This window comes from Musca vetustissima, unplaced genomic scaffold (assembly GCF_032173495.1).
Source record: "Musca vetustissima isolate MV318-11 ecotype Yass unplaced genomic scaffold, APGP_CSIRO_Mvet_v1 utg13860, whole genome shotgun sequence".
NCBI lineage: Eukaryota > Metazoa > Arthropoda > Insecta > Diptera > Muscidae > Musca > Musca vetustissima.
The window spans coordinates 13,298-29,354 of NW_026878469.1; the positions used below are offsets into that span (position 1 = coordinate 13,298).

At 33.8% G+C, this 16,057-nt stretch overlaps 1 protein-coding gene across 1 annotated transcript; it reads left to right on the forward strand.

The window, feature by feature from the left end:
* Nucleotides 1–2,882: 2,882 nt before the first annotated feature.
* On the forward strand, nt 2,883–6,952 carry LOC133323218 (acyl-CoA Delta-9 desaturase-like). Its single transcript, XM_061532174.1, has 4 exons — nt 2,883–3,111; nt 3,185–3,521; nt 6,392–6,574; nt 6,637–6,952. The coding sequence occupies exons 1-4, from the start codon at nt 2,883–2,885 to the stop codon at nt 6,950–6,952; spliced, it is 1,065 nt and encodes a 354-aa protein (XP_061388158.1).
* The last annotated feature ends 9,105 nt before the right edge of the window (nt 6,953–16,057 follow it).

The following is a 16,057-nucleotide window of genomic DNA, read 5'->3' on the forward strand; positions in this document are numbered from 1 at the left end:
TTTTATCACCTTTAAATGAACAGCAATTGGAAAAAATTCAACACATAATACAAGAATTTGTACAAACATTCCCTATTCTGTATGGAAGATCAAGCGTTTCCTACAACGTACATAATCTTTTGCATCTTTCAGATTGTGTTCGGCAATTTGGACCACTGTGTGACTTTTCGGCCTACACATTCGAAAACTTTATGCAACGTATTAAAGCTGCAATCAGATCCCCAAAACATATTTGTCAGCAAATTTTTAATTCATTTGAAAATTTCCCCATAAAAATAAAAGGGCCGCAACTAGGACTTATATATAAGAAAGGCAAAGTTAAATCCGTGCAGACAACCAAAGGGTATTTCAGTACTAAATGCCCTGATAATACGTGTTTGGTAAATGGAGCGACATTTTTGACCATAACAGAAATTATTGATGAATTTAAATTTAAAGCAAAATCATTTCAAGTATTGCACAATTTTTATAACTCTCCAATTGATTCACTCGATATTGACGTTGCCTTGGTTGAGCCGATTTATTGCGAAGAACAAATCTATGCTTTAGAAGATATTAAATGTAAAGTGGTAAAATTACCATATCAGAACAACTACGTTTTAATTCCAGAAATACACTCCTTTTGTTAAAAAAAAAACATGTTCAAAAAGCAAAAAATATCTGCACACCACCTCAGTATGGACATAAGCAACGAAATGCGTGACATTAAAGGTAAGTACTTGCGGAATTTGTCAATCAGTAATAATACAAGACTTTTGCCCAATTTCAGACTTAATAATACAAAAACAAAAAGACGACGATGAAAGATACAAAAAACTAGTGGGTAAATATTAATTTGTTATTTGAATTACTTAAAAAATATCTCATATATTTCAATAATTTATTTTAATAGATATAATCGAACACCAAAATATGGTAATAAGCAACATACTAGGCGAACAGAATGCTCTTTTAAAATCCATGGTTAAAAAATCTAATGCTGACATGTCAAAATTCGTTAACAAATTTCCCATTACATCTGACGAAGGCTTAAAAGAAATTGAAAATTCAATAAACGAAGAAAATGAAGATGAACTAGTGTGTATTAAGATTTTTTTATCATAAATAATTTAAGCACATATCATATTTATTTTTCAGATCGCGGTTATTAAATTTTTACTAGGTTCAAAGGGACTGATAAAAGGGCTTACTTCAATTATAAGCCAAAATTTATTAATAGAATATAATTACATAGGAATACACAACAAGAAACCCCTACGAGATTTTAAAAAGTTTATGGCCGTTTTAAATCGTAAGTATTACAAGTTTAAATATGTATATAACTAATGTAGTCTATTTTTCTTTTAGGCGCAACAAGTGAAGGAGGCGATTTTCAAAGGAATATAAGAATAGCCATTCGAAAGGCCAAAAATCGGCATTTTAGGGACGCAAGTGTCCAAAAGAAAAAAAAATAATATATAACCAACTAAATTTTATAATATATATCTTCACACCATATGGTTTTCGAATGTTTAAATTCCATTCATTCTTAATGTAAAGTGAATTATCCTTATTTATTTTTATCCTAGTATTTTGTGTTTGTTTTTTCACACCACATTTTCAAAATGTTTAAATTCCATTTTAATTTATGTTATTTGCTTCTCAATGAAAAAAAATTATCCTTATTTATATCATAGTATTTTTTGAAATCGCAATGTTTTAAAGACTGAAAATGTACAAATAAGTGTATTTAAAAATCTATATAATTAACATATTCATGTATGCTTCAAGCTTATGTAATTTAATACACAAAAGAGGCTAATTTTATTTACGATATTAATATAAATATATTGTGAACTCGTAGAGAATTAATCACTATATAAAAAAAATCTTTTGACTACCCATAAACTTAAAATGTATAAATTGAATTTTCATAACATAAAATAAAAATAATTAATTTTTTTTACCAACTTATATCACGGGTTACCTGAGATAAATAAATAAGTGGTTATTCTGGAGACGTTAGTATGGTGGGTCATAAGTACATATTTTTATTTGAAAAATATGTACTTAAATACGAAATATCAGTAAGTATTTTTTAAGTTCCTCCCCAGAACTAGTTATTAATGAACTTTTCATTTCTTCGAAATAAATAGTTAAATATGTGCTTAAAGAATCTCTTTAAGTAAGTACTTCCTTCTTAGGACATCCCCAGGTAAAAATAATGGGTGTGTAAGCAGATTGGTAAGTAGTTACCATTGCCAAAAATTGCTTATTAAACCCATTATTTGGTAAGAATTTTTTTGCTGGGTGGCGCCCGATTGATTACAGAATAATCAAAATAAAAACAAAATAAACATATATATATATTATTGTTTACTATATATTCATATATTTGTGTGATTCTTTTAGAAAGAAAAAACTAAAGACATTTTTTTAACACTACACAATTTATTGTCGAAGTCATTCTACAATATATATATTTAAATATATATATATATATATATTTAATATATATATATATATATATATGCTTTCGTTTCCCGTTCCTCTATATATAGTAATTTGTTCGAGACATTACATCTGGAATTCATTAACAATGCATTAGAATAATAAAATGGAACGGATGGCTTAGGCTGCGCTCAATAAAGACATGTTGTAGGACAAATTGTCTATTTAATATTCAAATGTTGTTCTAGTGGGATACGAAAAAGAATATACAATGCAAATGGGGAAAATGCTTAAAATTAAATTTATACAAAAAAAAAAAATCACAACTACGAGGTTTGCTCAAAAATGAATTGCGGATTTAAGCAGGTGTTTTCCTAACCATAAATAAAATATTATTTTTTAAAAATACAATTGTACGCTATTTTATTTTTTGTTTAAGGTTTTCATAGACCATGGCCCCGAATACAGAAAGTCGCATAACCGGTGTCTTGAATGAAAATGATACCGATACCATCGATGGAGGCTTGGCCAAAGATATAACACCATTGAAAGGGGCCGAGAAACGAAAAGTCGAATTGGTCTGGTTCAATATAATCGTATTTGTGTATCTATCGTGTAGTGCCTTCTATGGGGCATATCTTTTTTTTGCAAGAGCTTATAAATGGCAAACTTATATATGGTGTAAGTATATAATCGGAATAATTGTTTTTTTTTTTTTTTTGTATTTTTATAATATTTACATTCTCTATTGCAGTCTTATTCACCCTGTACATGACAGCATTTGGCATTACGGTGGGTGCGCACCGTTTGTGGTCACATCGTTCGTATAAGGCTAAATTACCGCTGCGTTTAATATTGCTCTTCTTCTCGACAATGGCTTTTCAAAATTCCATCTATGAATGGTCACGCGATCATCGGGTCCATCATAAATTCACCGAAACCGATGCTGATCCGCATAATGCTATGCGTGGTTTCTTTTTCTCGCATGTCGGCTGGTTGCTGTGCAAAAAACATCCCGACGTTAAGACAAAGGGCAAGACAATTGATATGTCCGATTTGGAAGCTGATCCGATGCTAATGTGGCAGCATAAGTAAGTTGACCCATATTTATTTCTGATTTTTTTTTAAAGAATATTAAGAAAGAAGGCTTACCAAAGGCGTGGATTTTTTAAGACTAATTATTCAAGAGTCATACAAGGCGTGGATTTTTTAAAGAGTAGTCTTTCAAGGCTTTCCAAAGGAGTGGATTTTTTAAAGAGTAGTTTTTCAAGGCTTTCCAAAGGAGTGGATTTTTTAAAGACTAATTTTTCAAGGCTTACCAAAGGCGTGGACTTTTTCAAGACTAATTTTTCAAGGCTTACCAAAGGCGTGGACTTTTTCAAGGCTTACCAAAGGCGTGGACTTTTTCAAGACTAATTTTTCAAGGCTTACCAAAGGCGTGGACTTTTTCAAGACTAATTTTTCAAGGCTTACCAAAGGCGTGGACTTTTTCAAGACTAATTTTTCAAGGCTTACCAAAGGCGTGGACTTTTTCAAGACTAATTTTTCAAGGCTTACCAAAGGCGTGGACTCTTTCAAGACTAATTTTTCAAGGCTTACCAAAGGCGTGGACTTTTTCAAGGCTTACCAAAGGCGTGGACTTTTTCAAGGCTTACCAAAGGCGTGGACTTTTTCAAGGCTTACCAAAGGCGTGGATTTTTTAAAGAATATTTTTTCAAGGCTTACCAAAGGCGTGGATTTTTTAAAGAATATTTTTTCAAGGCTTACCAAAGGCGTGGATTTTTTAAAGAATATTTTTTCAAGGCTTACCAAAGGCGTGGATTTTTTAAAGAATATTTTTTCAAGGCTTACCAAAGGCGTGGATTTTTTAAAGAATATTTTTTCAAGGCTTACCAAAGGCGTGGATTTTTTAAAGAATATTTTTTCAAGGCTTACCAAAGGCGTGGATTTTTTAAAGAATATTTTTTCAAGGCTTACCAAAGGCGTGGATTTTTTAAAGAATATTTTTTCAAGGCTTACCAAAGGCGTGGATTTTTTAAAGAATATTTTTTCAAGGCTTACCAAAGGCGTGGATTTTTTAAAGAATAAGCTTACCAAAATATTTTTTCAAGGCTTACCAAAGGCGTGGATTTTTTAAAGAATATTTTTTCAAGGCTTACCAAAGGCGTGGATTTTTTAAAGAATATTTTTTCAAGGCTTACCAAAGGCGTGGATTTTTTAAAGAATATTTTTTCAAGGCTTACCAAAGGCGTGGATTTTTTAAAGAATATTTTTTCAAGGCTTACCAAAGGCGTGGATTTTTTCAAGGCTTACCAAAGGCGTGGACTTTTTCAAGGCTTACCAAAGGCGTGGATTTTTTAAAGAATATTTTTTCAAGGCTTACCAAAGGCGTGGATTTTTTAAAGAATATTTTTTCAAGGCTTACCAAAGGCGTGGATTTTTTAAAGAATATTTTTTCAAGGCTTACCAAAGGCATTGATTTTTTAAAGAATATTTTTTCAAAGCTTACCAAAGGCGTGGATTTTTTTTTCGGCCTGGATTTTTTTCAAGGGTAATTTCGGCGTTGTTTTCGAAATAATTAATGTTAAGGTGTTTGGTTGCAATTTCGATTAATTTTTATTTCATTAATGCCAACTTTCAATATGGGCCAATGGCTCGTACCAAAGGTCAATTCAGGGGTAATCAATATTTATACCAAAGGGGATTTACCAAAGGCGTGCTTACCAAAGGCTGGATTTTTTAAGGCTTACCAAAGGCGTGGATTTTTTAAAGGGTAATTTCGGCCTGGATTTTTTTCAAGGGTAATTTCGGCCTGGATTTTTTCAAGGGTAATTTCGGCCTGGATTTTTTTCAAGGGTAATTTCGGCGTTGTTTTCGAAATAATTAATGTTAAGGTGTTTGGTTGCAATTTCGATTAATTTTTATTTCATTAATGCCAACTTTCAATATGGGCCAATGGCTCGTTCAAGGTCAATTCAGGGGTAATCAATATTTTATGGGATTTGAGTGCATCAACATCTGCAGTCGGCACGTGTTGGTGATACCATTAAATATATACATATATAAATGTAATTATCATATTTAATTCATGTATTTATTTAAATGCCACATTTGTTATGAATGTGTATATTAGTGTTGAATATATATATATATATATATATATATATATAGATATATATATGATTCTTAAAAAAAAATGAATATGAATTTGTTACACCCTCGATATTTTCCCAAATTTCATAACAATTTTTGTGGAACTATCAGATGCATAAGTTTCCTTTTTTGAAATGAAAAAAATATTGTTTTGAGGACTTAAAGCGTGGTAATTTTTTGTTGAGGGTCTTTCTGAGCTATGGGAGCGAATTTTTTAATAATATATTTTGAGGGACTATCGGAGTTATGAGTGTCAATTTTTTAAATAATACATTCTAATGTAATATCATGTATATATTGGCGATTAATCATTTAGGGGAAACCCTTATGATCTTTCCTCCAATAATTTATAAATAATTAATGATTTCAATCGGTAGACGTCATTTAAGTGAACTGGATATTATATTATTCGGATTATTGCATGATTATTATATTTTACAAAATGTAAATATTTGTATTTAATTCACGCAATGACGAAATCGGTTATTCCACAACAAAACTTGTTTTTTTCGACAAGAAGAAAAAACGATTTATATCGTTGGAGACCTTGAACTTTTTTTAATTAAAACCAATCCAGCTAAAAAAATTATTTGAAAAAATAATTTTCAAGAATCCATACTTATAGCCATGCCTTAAAAATAATTTTAAAAAATCGACATCTAAAGCCAGTCCTTGAAAAATATTTTTTAAAAATCCACGCCTTTAGGTAGGTCTTGAAAAACAATTTTTAAAAATCCACTTATAGCTCTAATAGTCCTTCAAAAACATTATCCTTATTTTTATCTACATCTGCTTTTATCTCTTCCAGATACTATGGCATATTGATGCCTCTACTGTGCTTCATTTTCCCCACTTTACTGCCAATGTATTTGTGGGATGAAACCTTTGTCAATGCCTGGCATAACACAGTTTTGCGTTGGTTTTTCTTGGTCAATGGAACCTGGTGTATTAACAGTGTCTGTCATATATTCGGAACAAAGCCATACGATAAGTATGTCTCAAATTTTTTTCAATTAATCAAATTTTTAATATTTTTTACTTTAATTATTTTAGGAATTACAACCCAGCTGAAAATGCCCAAATATCCCTGTTTACTGTTGGCGAATGTTGGCACAATTATCATCATGTCTTCCCGTGGGATTATAAGGCAGCCGAATTCGGTGGATCCTTCAACAATTTCAGTGCTGCCTTTATTGAATTTTTTGCGAAATTCGGTTGGGCCTATGATATGAAAACGGTGCCGCCGCATGTCATACAGAAGCGTGTTCTACGTACCGGTGATGGTAGCCATCCAGTATGGGGTTGGGGTGACAAAGATCAAACGGGTGAAGAAAAGAAATCGGCCATAATTCTGAATAGGGAGCTATAATATTGAAATATATATTATACACAACTATATATAGGTTCAAATATGTACTTAATGTCATTCCATTTTTATACTTAATTATTTTCATATTTAAATTTGTATTTGTTTAATTTAATTTTTTTCATCATTAAAATAAACCCCTGTTAATGAGGAATGGGTTACATATATTAAAAAAAAGTATTTTGTTTAAATAGGGTTTCACGGCCAAGGGCCATCCATACAAGGCGTGGATTTTTTAAAGACTAATTTTTCAAGGGTAGGCCATCCATACAAGGCGTGGATTTTTTAAAGAATCATTTTTCAAGGGTAGGCCATCCATACAAGGCGTGGATTTTTTAAAGAGTAATTTTTCTAGGGTAGGCCATCCATACAAGGCGTGGATTTTTTAAAGAGTAATTTTTCAAGGGCCATCCATACAAGGCGTGGATTTTTTAAAGAATCATTTTTCAAGGGCCATCCATACAAGGCGTGGATTTTTTAAAGAATCATTTTTCAATGGTAGGACATCCATACAAGGCGTGGATTTTTTAAAGAATCATTTTTCAAGGGCCATCCATACAAGGCGTGGATTTTTTAAAGACTAATTTTTCAATGGTAGGACATCCATACAAGGCGTGGATTTTTTAAAGAATCATTTTTCAAGGATAGGCCATCCATACAAGGCGTGGATTTTTTAAAGACTAATTTTTCAAGGATAGGCCATCCATACAAGGCGTGGATTTTTTAAAGACTAATTTTTCAAGGATAGGCCATCCATACAAGGCGTGGATTTTTTAAAGACTAATTTTTCAAGGATAGGCCATCCATACAAGGCGTGGATTTTTTAAAGAATCATTTTTCAAGGGTAGGCCATCCATACAAGGCGTGGATTTTTTAAAGAATCATTTTTCAAGGGTAGGCCATCCATACAAGGCGTGGATTTTTTAAAGACTAATTTTTCAAGGGTAGGCCATCCATACAAGGCGTGGATTTTTTAAAGACTAATTTTTCAAGGATAGGCCATCCATACAAGGCGTGGATTTTTTAAAGAATCATTTTTCAAGGGCCATCCATACAAGGCGTGGATTTTTTAAAGAATCATTTTTCAAGGGCCATCCATACAAGGCGTGGATTTTTTAAAGACTAATTTTTCAAGGGCCATCCATACATGGCGTGGATTTTTTAAAGACTAATTTTTCAAGGGCCATCCATACAAGGCGCGGATTTTTAAAGACTAATTTTTCGAGGGCCATCCATACAAGGCGTGGATTTTTTAAAGACTAATTTTTCAAGGGCCATCCATACAAGGCGTGGATTTTTTAAAGACTAATTTTTTAAGGGTAGGCCATCCATACAAGGCGTGGATTTTTTAAAGACTAATTTTTCAAGGGTAGGCCATCCATACAAGGCGTGGATTTTTTAAAGACTAATTTTTCAAGGGTAGGCCATCCATACAAGGCGTGGATTTTTTAAAGACTAATTTTTCAAGGGTAGGCCATCCATACAAGGCGTGGATTTTTTAAAGACTAATTTTTCAAGGGTAGGCCATCCATACAAGGCGTGGATTTTTTAAAGACTAATTTTTCAAGGGTAGGCCATCCATACAAGGCGTGGATTTTTTAAAGACTAATTTTTCAAGGGTAGGCCATCCATACAAGGCGTGGATTTTTTAAAGACTAATTTTTCAAGGGTAGGCCATCCATACAAGGCGTGGATTTTTTAAAGACTAATTTTTCAAGGGTAGGCCATCCATACAAGGCGTGGATTTTTTAAAGACTAATTTTTCAAGGGTAGGCCATCCATACAAGGCGTGGATTTTTTAAAGACTAATTTTTCAAGGGTAGGCCATCCATACAAGGCGTGGATTTTTTAAAGACTAATTTTTCAAGGGTAGGCCATCCATACAAGGCGTGGATTTTTTAAAGACTAATTTTTCAAGGGCCATCCATACAAGGCGTGGATTTTTTAAAGACTAATTTTTCAAGGGCCATACAAGGCGTGGATTTTTTAAAGACTAATTTTTCAAGGGCCATCTATACAAGGCGTGGATTTTTTAAAGACTAATTTTTCAAGGGTAGGCCATCCATACAAGGCGTGGATTTTTTAAAGAATCATTTTTCAAGGGTAGGCCATCCATACAAGGCGTGGATTTTTTAAATACTAATTTTTCAAGGGTAGGCCATCCATACAAGGCGTGGATTTTTTAAAGACTAATTTTTCAAGGGTAGGCCATCCATACAAGGCGTGGATTTTTTAAAGACTAATTTTTCAAGGGTAGGCCATCCATACAAGGCGTGGATTTTTTAAAGACTAATTTTTCAAGGGTAGGCCATCCATACAAGGCGTGGATTTTTTAAAGACTAATTTTTCAAGGGTAGGCCATCCATACAAGGCGTGGATTTTTTAAAGACTAATTTTTCAAGGGTAGGCCATCCATACAAGGCGTGGATTTTTAAAGACTAATTTTTCAAGGGTAGGCCACCCATACAAGGCGTGGATTTTTTAAAGACTAATTTTTCAAGGGTAGGCCATCCATACAAGGCGTGGATTTTTTAAAGACTAATTTTTCAAGGGTAGGCCATCCATACAAGGCGTGGATTTTTTAAAGACTAATTTTTCAAGGGTAGGCCATCCATACAAGGCGTGGATTTTTTAAAGACTAATTTTTCAGACCTATATGAGGCGTTGAATATTTTTTCAAAGCCTATATGATGCGTGGAATACTTTTTCAAGGCCTATGTAAGGCGTGGAATATTTTTTCAAGGCCTATGTAAGGCGTGGAATATTTTTTCAAGGTCTATATAAGGCGTGGAATATTTTTTCAAGGCCTATGTAAGGCGTGGAATATTTTTTCAAGGCCTATGTAAGGCGTGGAATATTTTTTCAATGCCTATGTAAGGCGTGGAATATTTTCTCAAAGCCTATATAAGGCGTAGATTTTTTAAGAATATTTTTTCAAGGCGTGGATTTTTTTAAGAATATATTTTCAAGGCGTTGAATTTTTTAAGAATATTTTTTCAATGCTTGGATTTTTTTTAAGACTTGGATTTTTTTAAGAATATTTTTTTAATTCGTGGATTTTTTAAAGAATATTTTTTCAATGTGTCGATTTTTTAAAGAATATTTTTTCAAAGCATGGATTGTTTAAAGAATACTTTTTCAAGGCCTATATAGGGCGTGGCTTTTTTAAAGAATACTTTTTCAAGGCCTATATAAGGCGTGGATTTTTTTTAAAGAATACATTTTTAAATCTATTTACCGAATACCTTGACAAAAATTCCATTCCGCAATTAAGTAAATATTTACATTTTTTGTTGTCAATTAAATAATCAGCATCTAATAACCTTTCGTTTGGCTTTGGACTTTAGCATCTTGTTTGGCATAACAGGTCCCCAGCTTCAAATACAAACTGGAGATGCGTTTCGTAACGCGGTTACTCTCCGTCTTTTTGTGACCGATTTCAATGAACTGAACGTTTTATTTTTTCGGTTTGTGGTTTTATATCGACAGGTTGTTAATAATACCAATGGGTAATATTTTGCATAAATATCGCAAAATTGTATTTGACGTCAGGCAGCGGACATCAGCAGCGTCGATATTAAATGCATTTTGAAGTTTTAACTGTTTTTTGTTGGTCCATATTTTTTATACCCTTCACCACACTGTGGTACAGGGTATTATGTCTTTGTGCATATGTTTGTAACAGGCAAAAATAATCGAGATAGACCCATGGTTCCTTTTGAGAATATGCATAGAAACACTTTCTAAGTCGATTTATGCATGTCCGTCCGTCCGTCTGTCCGTCTGTCTGTCCATGTTAAATTGTAAACAAAGTACAGGTCGCATTTATGATCCGAATTGGATGAAATTTGGCATAGGTCACTTATTCGGCCCAAGGACGAACCCTATTGAAATTGGGAAAAATCGGTTCAGATTTAGATATAGCTCCCATATATATATTTAACCGATTTAATGTAAACGGTCCCTATATATCTTTCGATTTGCACGAAATTTGGTACAGGCTAATCATTTAGGTCTATAATGATGTCTGCCAAGTTTCGTGAAAATCGGTCCAGATTTAGATATAGCTCCCATATATAGTTTCGTCCGATTTCAGGTAAATGGTGCCCCAAAGTCCCTATATATCTTTTGATTTGCACGAAATTTGGCATAACGTACTGAATTAAGCCTAGAGTGATGTCTGCCAAGTTTCGAGAAAATCGGTCCAGATGTAGATATAGCTCCCATATATAGGTTCGTCCGATTTCATGTAAATGGTGCCCCAAAACCCCTATATATCTTTTGATTTGCACGAAATTTGGCATAACGTACTGAATTAAGTCTGAAGCGATTTCTGCCAAGTTTCGAGAAAATCGGTTCAGATTTAGATATAGCTCCCATATATAGTTTCGTCCGATTTCATGTAAATGGTGCCCCAAAGTCCCTATATATCATTCGATTTGCACGAAATTTGGTACAAACTAATCATTTAGGTCTAGAATGATGTCTGCAAAGTTTCGTGAAAATCGGTCCAGATTTAGATATAGCTCCCATATATAGTGTCGTCCGATTTCATGTAAATGGTGCCCCAAAGTCCCTATATATCTTTTGATTCGCACGAAATTTGGAACAGCCTATTCATTTAGGTCTAGAATGATGTATGTAAAGTTTCGTGGAAATCGGTCCAGATTTAGATATAGCTCCCATATATAGTTTCGCCCGATTTCATGTAAATGGTACACCAAAGTCCCTATATATCTTTCGATTTGCACGAAATTTGGCATAACGTACTTAATTGAGCCTAGAAGGATGTCTGCGTTGTTTCGTGAAAATCGGTCCACATTTAGATATAGCTCCCTTTTATTAAAGATTGATTTTAAGTACTTGACGCACCAAGGAACCAATAGGAACAAAACGTTCTGAAATTAGTACAACGTATCCTGTGACAAGTTTGTTTGAAATCGCTTAATATTTGGCCCGATATCAAGTAAATTGGGCCGCAAACTCCTCATGTTAGTCAGTTTGACATCAAATTTTGCACAACGTACAAAATTGAGCATAGAATTATGTAGTTTCGTTTTCTAGAAGTACAGACATAGCCCAACGGACGACCTATTTATATTTGTTTGAAGACGATTTACATACTTTTGTCCCATTGTAACAAACGAATAACATGTTTATGGATAGATCTACGTAGATTCACATTTAGATAAATATCACATGTTTTATTTCATTCAAGTACATGCTAATAGTCCTGTTTAATATACCCATAGTTTTTTAATGCCGTTTGATATTTTGAAATTGTACAGGGTGTTTTGTGCCTTTGTTGTTGGTGTTGCTTACTATGGTCGTTTATTTTAAAGAAAGTTTATTTATAAAATCTATTGTTTATTTTGGAATAAACTACATGTTTAGTAGACATTATTGGGCACGTTTGGCATATATTAAGATTTGGAGAGTATAATTTTGAATTAGACAAACCCATTTTTTTGAAGAATGTCTATTTTTGGATTTTTTTTCTTCGCCTGGTTTAATTAAATTTTCGATTCAATTACTGCTATCTGAACACAGACATCATAAAAATGAAATACTTCAAAAGAAAAAAAAAACATGTTTTATTTTGTAAAACTTTTTTAAACCAGAAATTAGTTAATAATTAATATAGTGCAATAAAACCTATAGTATGTTGTTATATGTAAAAAATATTTATTTGAAATTTGCATTTCTAATTACAATTAATTGTTGATTTGGAAAAAAATATTTTATTTATTGTTTATAAATAAAAAAGAAAAATGAATTTTAAATAATGTGAATATTTATATACAATATATATTATAATTTGTTTCTAATTTAAACAAATTTTCTTAATTATGTATTTGCATAATTAATTAATTAAATTGAATGGTTTTATTACCCGTTTCTAATTAAGCTGTAAAATAATTGTGCGTAAAATAGGAGCCAGCAAATATATCAATTAAATATATATTTTGATATTTATCAATTTTATTTGATTAAAATAAATAATTGTAATTATTTCAAACACAGGTATATTAAAAAAATTAAAATTTGAAAATCCATGTTCCGACATCTTTTACGTCTATGTCGATGTCCAAGAATATATGGTACAGCTAAGACGCAGATCGCCCCTTAGATCTTCCGGAGAATTTTTCTCTCAAACACTCAATAGCTGCCTCATCTGCTTGTGCAAGTTTCAATGCTTCGGATCCATACAACAGCACGGGTAATTTCAGCGTCTTTTAGAGTGTAAGTTTGATCTGGCCTTGTTCTTAAATTGCTTACTCAGACCATAGTAGCATCTATTGGCCAACACTATTCTCCTCCGGATTTCATAGCTGATGTTATTACTTTTGTTTATGGCGGTACCGAGGTATATAAAATCGTTAACTACCTCGAAGCTATAGTTTTCAAATTCCACAGTTGGTTCGTGTGTACTGGAGGCGTTGATAACATCAGCATTTACTGACCCACTAAGGCAGATTCCTTCTTAACTCCTTCCGCTCGCAATATTCGACCCATTATGTCGATATCGTCGGGTAGCATGTAGCCGATACCATTGGCTCTTGGCTTCAGTCCACACAGTACTCTGAATAGCACTTTATATGCGATGGGAAGGGGACTAATTCCTCTATAGTTGGCACATATCGTCTTGTCTCCTTCTTTGTGCACGGGACAAAGGATGCTGAGGTTTCAATTATTGGGCATCTATCCCTCTAGCCAAATTGTACTAATCATCTGGTGCATTCTCCTAACCAGCATCTGACCACCGGTCTTGAATAGTTCGGCTGATAACCCATCGGCTCCTGCTGCTTTATTATTATTCAGCCGATTGATTGCTATTCTGACCACATCTTGGCTAGATGGTATACACTCTATACCATCATCTCTTATTGGTTCTGGGGTATCTTTTTCAACGCCACTATTTGATACCAGAAGCATTTCAAAATGCTCCTTTCAGATCCTCAACACGCTGTCTGTATCTGTCACCAGGTTTCCTTCTTCATCTCTACAGGACGATGTGTCTGCACCAAAGCCTTCAGTTTGGTGTTTTACTCGTTGGTAAAATTTCCGGACTTCATTCGACTCCTTTAAATCTCGATTTGCTCACGCTCACGTTTTTCTTGTTCTTTCTTCTTTTTTCTGAAAATACGTTTCTCCTCTCTCCCTTTCTCCCGATAATTCTCCATCACGTTACGTGTTGCTACTGACTGCAGGATTGTCCTATACGCTGCGTTTTTCACATCTGTAGCATTACGACACTCCTGATCGTACCATGGGTTTCTTGGTGGTGGTTTTTGGTACCCAAGTGTAGCTTTTGCTGCAGTTTGTAGGGAGTGAGCAATTCTTTCCCATTGTGCTTCTATACTATTATCGGGACAAGAAGTGCTTTCTTCAAGGAGGTGAGTAAGTTGAGTGGAGTAGGCCTCGGCTACCTGTTGTATTTGCAGCTTTTCGACGTCAAGTTTCCGTGTTGTGTTAGATCGCACCTTTGCTGCTACATTAATACGAGTGCGAACTTGGCTGCTACAAGGTAGTCGTCCGAATCGATATTCGCTCCTTGGATAGATCGAACGTCTAATACACTGGATGAATGCTTCCGTCTATCACATCATGATCAATTTGGAGAAATCCTGGCAGCCCTGTGTATATCGAGATGCTCGAATCTGGTGCTGCTAACACCATGTTAGCAGTACCGGATTCAAGCGGGAGAACAAACAAAAATAAACAACAGCGAATCACATGATAGCGAAATAGGTTCTTGTCAGACTGAAATTAATTGGTTTATTGAGAATTTTCAATGATATATTGTGCCTGGTGAAATCCCACCCCACCATTGTATTCCTATTCTCCATTTTTTTAAATCATGGAATACTCCATGCTTTCCCCACTTGTTTGGATATACGTTTTCTTACCTATTTTCCGATTTTTGCATTAAAATCTCCTAGCAGAATTTTAATGTTATGGCCAGGGCAGCGATCATATGCTGTTTCTAGGCGATCGTAAAATATGTCTTTGGTCTGCTCATCATTGTCTTCCGTAGGAGCATGGGCGCAAATAAGACTGATGTAGAAGAACTTCGCTTTAATACGAATTATAGCGATTCGGTCATCTACTGAAGTAAATCTGGAGACGAGGTATTTTATTCTCCTAAAACCTATAAATGCGCAGCCAAATTCATGTCTCGTTTCATGGCAGCTATAATATAGGGCGTAATCGTCTGATTTACTTACGCCTGTCCCTTTCCATCGCATTTCTTGTAAGGCAATAATATCGGCGTTGTACTTCTTGAGTAAATGCGCCAAAGCAAAAACTGTGCCTTTCTGTACAACTTTCACACATTCCAAATTCAGATCGTGGTTCTTTATACGTTTGCGGAGGTCGTCAACATTAGGGGGATTGGTTTTCTATTTCGTTACTTTTTCATAGTAGGAGGGGGTTTCCGAGTGTGGGCAACTAACCCGAGGCCTCAACCCATTTTTATAGTTTTTATGGGTGAACTCGCGGCACATATCAGCTCACTATTTCAGCAGTGAGAGTGTGTTCCTCAGCTGATAGAATTTCAAAAAATAAAAAAAAAACTCTTAATTTCTGAATGCAACATATAATTCTCCCATATTTGTTGACTATACCCAAAAAAATTCCTCTCTGTCAAATATCAAAAGTGCATGCTTGTTCATGGCCAAATAATTTATTAAATTATCACTACACAAAACCCTTACCAAACATTTCAAAGAATCTACACTGGAATCTGCCTTAGCCAACTAGAAACCACCTTCTCTTTTAACATAATCACCATTAAGGCACATCGATTAGATTCTAACAACTTGTTTTTGTTTTTTTTTCTTTCCAATACGAAACCAACAATAAACCAATAAAATTGTAGATTGAATTTTATAAAATATTAAAAAAAAAAAGTTCTTACCGGTTTATTTCGAAATGTCAATTCGGATACATGCAAAAAGGCACGCACAAACACTCACACAACTGCAATTACATCCAGACTTTCCCCAAAACACACACACACACGTACACACAAATAATGACAGTTAAACTGGTTACCCCCCTGGTTTTTTTTGAAATTATTTATAATATCAAATCGAATTAAGAATT

Coding starts and splice junctions, on each gene's coding strand:
- LOC133323218 (XM_061532174.1), top strand. CDS start 2,883: ATGGCCCCGAATACAGAAAGTCGCATAACCGGTGTCTTGAATGAAAAT. Junction 3,112..3,184: donor ATGGCAAACTTATATATGGT/GTAAGTATATAA, acceptor TCTCTATTGCAG/TCTTATTCACCCTGTACATG. Junction 3,522..6,391: donor ATGCTAATGTGGCAGCATAA/GTAAGTTGACCC, acceptor TATCTCTTCCAG/ATACTATGGCATATTGATGC.